The sequence below is a fragment of the Plasmodium chabaudi genome (assembly GCF_900002335.3).
Source record: "Plasmodium chabaudi chabaudi strain AS genome assembly, chromosome: 13".
Classification (NCBI taxonomy): domain Eukaryota; phylum Apicomplexa; class Aconoidasida; order Haemosporida; family Plasmodiidae; genus Plasmodium; species Plasmodium chabaudi.
This window is the reverse complement of record NC_030113.2, coordinates 2568827-2579727: the sequence shown is the minus strand read 5'-3', so window position 1 is coordinate 2579727 and position 10901 is coordinate 2568827. Positions and strand designations below refer to the sequence as shown.

General features: G+C 22.3%; 3 protein-coding genes across 3 annotated transcripts; all 3 read left to right on the top strand.

Moving 5' to 3' along the window:
- Positions 1 to 222: 222 nt before the first annotated feature.
- Positions 223 to 1667, top strand: PCHAS_1370700 (fam-a protein; the record flags this gene model as incomplete). Its single annotated transcript, XM_016799494.1, has 6 exons — positions 223 to 353; positions 495 to 732; positions 827 to 896; positions 1067 to 1176; positions 1271 to 1501; positions 1644 to 1667. 6 exons carry the CDS (start codon positions 223 to 225, stop codon positions 1665 to 1667), a joined length of 804 nt encoding a protein of 267 aa, XP_016654776.1.
- Positions 1668 to 5265: 3598 nt separating this feature from the next.
- PCHAS_1370600 (lysophospholipase, putative) lies at positions 5266 to 6519 on the top strand (the record flags this gene model as incomplete). The annotated part of the gene is made up of 1 exon (XM_016799493.1): positions 5266 to 6519. The coding sequence occupies one exon, from the start codon at positions 5266 to 5268 to the stop codon at positions 6517 to 6519; it is 1254 nt and encodes a 417-aa protein (XP_016654775.1).
- Positions 6520 to 8492: 1973 nt separating this feature from the next.
- Positions 8493 to 10493, top strand: PCHAS_1370500 (fam-a protein; the record flags this gene model as incomplete). The annotated part of the gene is made up of 6 exons (XM_016799492.1): positions 8493 to 8585; positions 8732 to 9439; positions 9533 to 9602; positions 9726 to 9835; positions 9930 to 10160; positions 10368 to 10493. 6 exons carry the CDS (start codon positions 8493 to 8495, stop codon positions 10491 to 10493), a joined length of 1338 nt encoding a protein of 445 aa, XP_016654774.1.
- Positions 10494 to 10901: the final 408 nt, after the last annotated feature.

Sequence of the window (10901 nt, the reverse complement as noted above, 5' to 3'; positions counted from 1 at the left end):
TTGAACTATTTAAATCAAACATATGATAAATATAAGAAAATCACACATTTTGGCGTTTAAATAATAATTTGTATTTTTTTTAAATAAATATTTGTTTTTTATATCTTATTGGAGAAAAATATTTCTTCAATTTTAATTATACTTGTGCAATTTTTCGAGTTGTCAATTTTTATTAAAAAGATGCTAATATATATTTTAATATTTTGTTTGTAAATTTCAAAAATGAATAAATTTTATATTCAAATTGTTTTTTTTCTATTAAGCATCACCCTATATGCGGATAATAAAACCCTTGCAACTGAGCCTGTTCCAGAAGAAAATATAACACCCGAATCAAACAATTTTTATCCTACGTAAGAAAATACAACAATATATATATTACATATTTCATCATGAAAATATCAAATATGCGCATGCACGACAATGCTATAATATAAACACAATAACTTTATTTTTATACACATTAAAAATATGTTCATTTTTATAAATGATAGTTCAGAAGAAATATATGAAAAAAATCAGCACCTATTATGTACCAATCCAGATGAAATTGCAGAAGCGAACAGACTTACGAACGACGCTATAAAACATTTAAAATATCATGCTACAAATAAAGATGGTTATAAATTCATTTGGGAAGATCCTTTTAGGGATATATTTTGTTTTAAAAAAAAACATAATGACCGTATAAATTTTGAAAGATTAAAATATATAATTCGTGATTCCGATCAGGTATCATTTAACGAACAATATTAAGTTATAAAACAAATTTAAATTAAAAAATGATTATAATTTATATACATATATTTTTCTTTGTTTCCATTAGTATAATGAAGAAATAAACAAGTTATGGGATCCAGATAGTCCTAATTTGCTCGACTCTGAATCTGTTAAAAGTATACAAAACATAAATAATTAGTCAAATTAACATATTATTGTTACTATCTATTCGCCATTTCATAATTTATTATTACTATTGTTATATAATACTATTTATTATTCCTCATATATTCAACTTCATAATATTTTAATTTCATCTATGCAATTTTATAATGTTGTTTTTTAGGAAAAATTGTTCGTGTGTACAGTCCAAATTTAGTAATGATACAACAACGTTACGAAGATCCGATGTCTGGTCATCCGAAATATTTTTATGCTTTAGCCAAAAAAACTCAAGTAAGGAAACTTTTTCTCTTTAGTTTCGTTACAAATCGTATTTTTCATATTATTCACAATAATTTATTTAAATTTGCCTTTATTAATTTTGTAGATATCAAAAGACAAAACTATAATTGCCATGACTTCAGCAAATATAAATGATCACCACCCTTCCACGAAAAAATATAAAAACAAAATCATAGAAAGCGCAAATTTATTCACAACGGAAATTGATTCTGAAGATGATATTAGAAATGGAAAAATAAAAAAAGCGTTTGTTAATGTAGCTGGATACCTTATTCAAAAAAAAGACAGTTATGTTGATGTAATTTATGTCGAATCTGTAAGTGATATACAAATTTTAACAACATAATAATTTATCTCAACAATTGCTAAAAAAATATTATTTTAAGTAAATGTACATATTTACAATTGCAAAAAGATTAAACATTTTATATATTCATCCATTTATGCTTTTTTCTTAGATTGATGGGAATACTCCCTTTTAACAAAAATACATTATTGGAAAAGTTTTAGATTATTTCCCCTTCATATATATTTTTCATCATCGTAATATTTGGAGATTTATGCTAATAAATTGGTTTATTTCCATGCATAATGGCTGAGTTAAATTACGATCATAAAGTTTTTTTTGTATATTAATTGTTTATGTCTTTTAATATTATTATGCACTATATGCAATAATTTTATGAATACTACAAATATAACTCTTATTACATATGAAAAACATTTCATTATGACAATATTTTCATATTATTGTGATAATTCATTTTTTATACTCAAAATCGACAAGTTATGTCTTTCTTTTACTATCTCTTCGATTTTAACTGTTCTTATAAACCAAACAATTTTCATTAAAAATTCTATGATAAAAATGCTATTTTAGATTAAAAAATGATGATTCACTAAACAATGATAATATAATACTCATTAATATGGAATAATAAAAAGACATTTGATATAATTGACTCTTTAACATTTTTTCTATTTATCCAGTTTTTTAGAATATAAAACACATCTCCCAAATTGTATCTTTAACAAAATATATAACAATGATACCTTTATGATGTGTTATCATATCTCATTGATTTGTTATTCATTCGATAAAGCAAATATTTATACATAATTTTTTACTGAATAGTTATACCAAACAATTGCATGTAGCATATAATAGGAACATATGGGGATGTTTTTTACATTTTAACGAAATTGTAGCATATTTTTAAACATGTTTTATATATTATTAACTACTGTTATTCATAAATGTTTGGACAAAATAATAATCAGACACTAATAATCCTTGAAAATGGTATCTTTATATAAATTACGAAAATAACAAATGATAATGTTATATTAAACTATTACATAAATATACATATTTATTTATCTCATTGAACACACTCATTTATAACAATAACTGAATTTACATATTTATTATTGTTATATATTTATATGTACTTTTAAATATAAAACCATGGATATCTGAACTTTACAAAAAATATAAGACATTAATTAAAATTATGATTCTATAATATCTCGTTTTCTTTTATAAACAAAAAAAATCAATAAAAAAAATAAATTAATAAATGGCATAGGATCGGCCTGCATAAGTTTGTATATATATAATAACCTAATATAAATATTATTAGTTAAATAAAATTAATTGTTATTTGCCTTCTCGATCAAATTTATATAATATTTAATTATATGAAGTTTCCAAAATAAAACAATATTTTAATATTAGTTATTGGTAAAATACTTTACTCGTTTATATATGTAGATATATAATAATAATTCTAGTTCTATCTATCATATTATTTTAATTATAACAAACTATAACATTAAATTTTATTAATATTCTTATATGCAATTATATTAACTATTTTAAATATAGTTTATTTATACATCAAAACTATAAGCTTAAAAATTAATAGTGATTAATCTAATGCTATATCTTTATGATGAATGAATTAAAGCATATAAAGCTATTTCTATTAATAGTAATTAATTTGAATAAAAATGTAAAGGAAATACAAAAGGAACTAGTAACTACAATTGAAACTTAAAAATATTGTATATATAACTCAATTTTTTATGTATTACTAAAAATGTTAGAAGGATAAAACGTCTTTTATAGATATCGTTGTATTGTCGATTCTCGATCGATATTCCATCATCTACATTTTATGGTTATCTGTTATATATTGGTAATATGCTTAATTAATATTAAAAATACAATTTAAATCAAAATAATAACCACACAAATAATATGTTTTACTAAATAAGATATTTCATCAAACAAAGAAACACATTGTGTTATTCATGATTCAATATAGCCATGGGTTATTTAGTTTTATATAATAGACAATTATTATATAGCCAATTCTATATAATATATGCAATATATACATTTTATTTTAACCATCTTAAATCAATATTAATACTCAATTATATATATTGTAATTGTGAAAAAATGTTATGCGACCTCTTTCATATTAATGGCTATGCCCCTTTGGAGTGCATATTTAGACATCATTTCGAGATTAAACATGCGTAAATGGGGCATATATTTAATCTCCATTTACAAACCAATAAATATGACCAAATTATAAACAAATTAATAAAAATATAATCCTAACCCCCAATATAGCCAAAAATATAAAGCATAGAGAAAAACAACTTATTAAGCGTTTTATTTACTATTTTGTGTATAATATCTTCGTTCTTAATTAACAACATTCCTCAGACCTAATTTAATGGACTTTATTTAGTAATGCACATATATTTTTAAGAAGTTTATTTTTTGGGCATTCTATATAACGTACAATTTTATGAACAAATATAACATAATGTTTTTATGGTTTATAATATATAGGCAAATATTAAATAATAAAATGTATTAAGAACATTCGTTTTTTCATGCCTTGATAATTTAAAATATTACGAGCAATAACCTATAAAAATACTATTTTATATCCATTTTGAGAGTATTTAAAAATATAAATTCTGCTTTTTTTGTTCTGTTATTTGGATCGTTTTTATTTTGTTGATGTATGCTAAGTATAATAGCATATATATTCACTCAATTGTGATAGCAATCTAAATTATGAGCACATAAAATGAAAATTTTCACCTTTTAGATATATTTGTAAAGTTTACGATTAAAATTATATAATAACCTTTAGCAATATGTTATTAATTGTAGACAATAATTTCAAGGTAAATAAAACGTTTATTACTTTATATAAAAAAAAAATGTAAGTATTTTTATATATTTTCTTATAATGCATACTAATGCCATAAATCATTAACAAATATAATGTATTATATCTAATAATAATATTTTTTTCGAGAAAATTATTATATTTTATACTTGTTATAATTAAAAAATTGTATTAATAATATTATGTATAGTTTTTTTATTTATACCAACTTAAACATATTTGTTATTACATCGAAGTAAAAATAAAAAAATATTTTTTGGTTGTCGTTTTTTTTCGTTGCTTTTATAAATAAATATGCTATACATATTGTATTTGATCATTATTATTTTTTAAGTAAAAGCATTATATAAATCATTATTTATTAATAAAAAAATCATATATAACAATTATATATTTTTTTTTAGACCAAATTTGAAATATCAAAATTAAAAAATTAAATAAAACCAAAAATGTATTACCGAAAAACAAGCAACATGTAATAATTCGTATTTATTTTATTATATCAATTGAAATTTCATATGGTTGCATGAAATACTTGAAAAAACTTCGAAAATAAAATAAACAACTATAATTATACATTTTTTTCCGTTTCTTGTAATTTGTTTATGATTTGCTATATTATTATAATATACATCCAATTCTATTAATATTATTTGATACTAATGTAATATGTATGCAGAGTTTGCATATATAAATTTATATACCGCCATAATACGATCCGTATGGTATATTTATTTATGTTAATAGTCGATATACATATATTTGAAAAGTAAAACAGTAATTATATATATGCATATTTTTTGTCTATAAAAAATATATATATTTTTAGTTGGAATATGGACTATTATATTCCATAATATTTATGATGGAAGAAATTGAATCGAACGATGACGAATTAAGAAATACAAAATCCAATTTAGATGGCAACCCTAAGATAGGTTGGTTCTGTAATAAAAATGGTTTACTTATAAGAACATATGGGTGGCTAGTTAAAAATGCTATAGGAATTATATTGTTAATACATGGATTCAAAGCTCATGCTCGATTAATTTTTATGAGAATAAATTTAAAAATGCCAGATAGCAATGAAGGCTTAGTAGTAGACACTAATAATTACTATATTTATAAAGATAGTTGGATTGAAAAATTTAATCAAAATAGTTATTCAGTATATGCATTAGATTTACAAGGGCATGGCGAATCACAATCATTTGAAAATATAAGAGGCAATTTTAATTGTTTTGATGATCTGGTCGATGATGTAATGCAATATATGAATCAGATTCAAGATGAAATTTCAAATGATAATCAAATGAATGATGAACCTCATAATATAGTAACCACTAAAAAAAAAAAACTTCCTATGTATGTTGTTGGATATTCAATGGGAGCAACGATTGCTTTAAGGATATTACAATTATTAGGGGAAGAAAAAGAAGATAACATCAATGCTGGAGATGAAAATAACTATAAAAAATGTAAATCCATATTAGACAACTCTACTGATGTTAATGAACTTGGCAATGATATGAATAATTATAATGATTATGGTTCCGATAATTCCTGTGCTAGTGGTAATCATGAAGGACGCTATAATTATTTAGATAAATTAAATATTAAAGGTTGCGTATCTATATCTGGTATGATGAGAATGAAAACGCCATTGAATACTGGAAACAAAACACATAAGTATTTATATTTACCTATAATAAACTTCCTGTCTCGCGTTGCACCTCATATACTTATTCCGCCAATAACAGGTTATAAAAAGTCCGAATATATTATTAATGTATGTAAACATGATAAATTTATAAATGATAATGGAACAAAATTTAAATGTTTCGCTGAGCTTATAAAAGCAATGCTTACATTGGATAGTAATATTAATTATATACCAAAAGATATTCCTATATTATTTGTGCATTCAAAAGATGATAGTATTTGTCATTATAAAGGGTCAGTTTCGTTTTATAATAAAGTAAATGCTAGTGGAAACGAATTATATCCTGTTGATGGTATGAATCATTCTACATTGACACAACCAGGAAATGAAGAAATTTTAAAAAAAGTTATTGATTGGATTAGTAATTTAAGAACGAATGATGAAGATGAATAAGAAGATGAAATATAAAATGTGCTTTAATGATGCTTATATTAATTATTGTTTTGTATTTTTGTAATCATAAATGCAACTTTTTGATAAATTTTTTAAGTCAAAAAAAGAAAAGATAATAATAAATATATTATATATTTTTACATTATATATATGTTTTTTGTTATTTCAACTGCTTTTTAAATTAAATTTGTATATAATGATTTTAGTTGCAATTTGAAGGTATATATATAATGTTAATTTGTGAATTAATACGAATTAAAATTAATTATGTAATAACTTTACTTTTAATTAGCTCTTATGCTCTTATAATTAATAAAGGGTAATTAAAGTAATAATCATTTACATTTATTATTTCCTGTTTTTTATATGTAAGGCAATTTTAAGGATAAAAAAATGAAGAATACAATTTAGCATTTGAATATCATTTTTAAAATAAAATGGTGTTGAACCAATTTAAATTGGATAAATATTTTACGTAAATTTGTGGAAAAACATTATTTAGATGTGCATATATGCTTTTTATATAATAATATTGCTTAGTGAATATATGCATTTCATAAGGAAAGTAGACAGCTGATTTCTTAAATTAATAATATTACAACTTTGTATATGTAATGTAGGCTCACTCATAACGTATTTAGGTTAATTTAGTTGTGTATATGTTATTCCATTTACTGTGTTTGATACAAATGTATTTTGTAAAATTATCAATAATAAACATAAAATAAACTATAAGATAAAATATACATTAAAATGCACAACTATATTTTTTATAAATATCCATATAAAATGTAAATAATCAGCACTATTTGTAAGTTTAGGGCTCATGGCTATATTAAATTATATATATCATAATATGTTCATTTTATGAGTATTTTTATTTAACACAACCTCTTATTTATACGCCCCATTTTTAATTTAAATTATTGTTTCCCCAATAAAACAGTAATAACCATTTTATATATAAAGCTATAAAGTTATAATCATATCCATGTCGAGTAATTTGTCTAAGCTACACCATGGGCGGATTAATACACATATTTTATAATATGAATGAAATAAATATGTATATATTTTAATATACAATTATAAATTGCAGATACAAAAACTACAAATCAAGGTTCGACAAATTGACATTATTTATAACGCAATAAAAATTTGTGAAAGCATTTTTTATAATGTCGCAAAAAACATATATTAATAAAAAGGTATATTATAAGAAATTATTTCATTTCCATACAAAATTCACTTTTTTTTTATTTCATTATTTTATATTGTTAAAATTTTAATTTATATTAATAGAAATATTTTTGGATATTTTTATTTATTTTCATAAATATATAATATTAAATTATTTTCATCAATTAATAAGATTTATGGTTGATTATATATTTATTTCAAAACAGTTAAAATGAACATATTATATTATATATATATAACCCCGAACCACAAGTCTCAATAGAATGTAGAAAAAAACATACAATTTTTATATAGTTGTATTTTTTTCTAAAAATATAATAAAAACTGTTTTTTACATTTTCATTTAATTTTTAAGTAATTAAATTAATTTATATAAATAACAAAAATATAATATTTTTTAATTATAAAAAACATTTTATAAAACTATAATTAAGATTTAATAGAATTAATCTTGTTCAAGTATTAAAGCATAATAATTAAATATTATTTCATGTAATAATTATATTTGTTTTTTATTTTTTTTAGTATTTTATACTATAAATTTTTAAACTTTTGTGCTTTTTAATTTCCTCAAAATGCTTGTTTAAATATATATATATGCTATATTGTAATATTAATATTAATTTCAAGTTACTAAAATATATATAATGTTTTTTATTTTATTACTAGTATATATATAAGCCATTGCGTTTGAAATGAGTAAGTATCTATATAATATAATTTTGCAATCTTATATTTAAGATGGTAATAATTCAAAATAAGCACTGCTGAAGATGAAGGGAATGCCATTAGGCTTAATTTCCTCAATAATATTTAGTGCCGTTTTAGTAAGAGTCAGTTCGTGTTCAAAGCCTATCACGGGTTACGTAATATAAGAAAAAACACAAAAATACATTATATTGTGTATATATAACATGTGTATACTAATTGCTTTAATTAATTTTGTATACGAATATAATAATAAATTAACATAACAATATCTGATATATTTTTAATTTTGTTATTTTTTTAGTTTCCATTACATAGAAAAAAAACAAAGAAAAGCCATACGACGACAAATAAACCAGTTAAAGTTAAAGGTAAGGGAGCGTATGACCCTGATCTTCCAGATCTCAAATTTATAGATGAATTCGATCCGATGTTAATGGAGATTTACAAAAAGAATCAAACTGAATTAGATGAACTCTTTATCTCAGAAGCTGATGGCACTAATGTTGATAAAGTGGCCGGATTTTTAAGAAGAGAAAATGAGTCCAGGAGGAAAAGATGGTATATTAGACCATATGAAGAAAACTACGAAGATATGATAAAGGATATTTATGCACCACTTAAGAATAATTATCAATATAACCAAATTACCGCACATAAACAAGGCTGTACCGCCGTTGCATTGCCTAATGCGCCTGAAAACCAAGTACTAAATACACTGCATGAAGATGCAGAATTAGATGAGGGAGTTGCATCATTTCTCGGAGATGGAGAAAATGACGAAATATACGAAAAAACCAAGCACTTATTATGTACCAATCCCGAAGAAATTATAAAAGCTAGTGAACTTATGAACGAAGCTATAGAACATTTAGAATATCATGCTACAGATATTGATAATTATGAAACTTGGATAGCAAATAATTGTAAATATATGTTTTTTTATAAAAAAAAGCATAAAGGCCATACAAATGTTGAAAAAATTCAATATACAGTTTATGGTTCCAATAAGGTACCAATTAACGAACAACATTAAAAGTTATAAACCATATTAAAATAAAAAAATCATAATTTATATACATATATCTCTCTTTGTTTCCATTAGTATAATGAAGTAATAAACAAATTATGGAATCCCGATCAGGCACAATTTTTAAATACAATCTCTGTTAAAAGTATACAAAACATAAATAAATAGTCAAATTAACATATTATATAATATTATTTATTGTTTCCCATATCTTCAAATTCATGATATATTAATTTCATCTATGTAATTTTATAATATTATTTTTTAGGAAAAATTGTCCGTGTGTACAATCCAAATTTAGTAATAATACAACAACGTTACAAAAAAGATTCTATGGAGCGCGAGGAATATTTTTATGCTTTAGTCAAAAAAGCTCAAGTAAGGAAACCTTTCCTCTTATGTTTCATTATAAATCGTATTTCTCATATTATAACACGCAATTTATTCAAATACACTTTTATTAATTTTGTAGATATCAAAAGACACAACTATAATTGTAATGACTTCTGCAAATATAAATGATCATAACCCTTCTGGTACAAAATATAAAAACACAATAATAGAAAACGCAAATTTATTCACAACTGACATTGATTCTGAAGATGATATTAGAAGTGGGAAATTAAAAAAAACATTTGTTAACATAGCTGGGAGCCTCATTCAAAACAAGTCCGGGCATGTTAATGTTACCTATGTCGAATCTGTAAGCAATATACAAATTTAATAACATAATAATTTATTTCAACATTTGTTAAAAAAATATAGATTTAAATAAATGTGCATAATTATATATATATACTATAATTTTCAAGATATTTAAACATTATATGTATTCATCCATTTATGTTCTTTTTCTTAGATTGGCCGCTATTTTGACATTTAGCTAAATGAATTATTGGGAAAGCTTTAGATTATTTTTTCCTTCATATATAAACATATATTTATATATATTTTTCAGCACCATAATATTAGAAAATTTAAGTTAATAAAACGATTTATTTCCATGCATAATGGTTGCTTTAAATTATTATCATAAATTGTTTTTTTGTTTTAATAATGTTTTTTTTGTATATTATTTGTTTATGCCTCTTGACAATAGAATGCATCTATATGCATTAATTTTGTGAATATTACAAATATAATTGTTATTATTTATGATATTCCTTTCATTTAATGTTTATACCCCTTTTTTAGTTGCATATTTAGACATCATCTCGAGATTAAACATACGGGATGACATGCATATTTAATTTGTGTTCAAAGACTAATAAATATTATAAAATTATAAACAAATTAATAAAAATATTATCTTAGCCCAAAACATAAATTTCATAGAACGAAACTATAACCCATAGTACAGTGCCCTGACCCAAAATGGGACCTTCCCAAAACGAAATAAACTTAAACATAAACCTTCAATATAGATTATAATATATTAATAAAT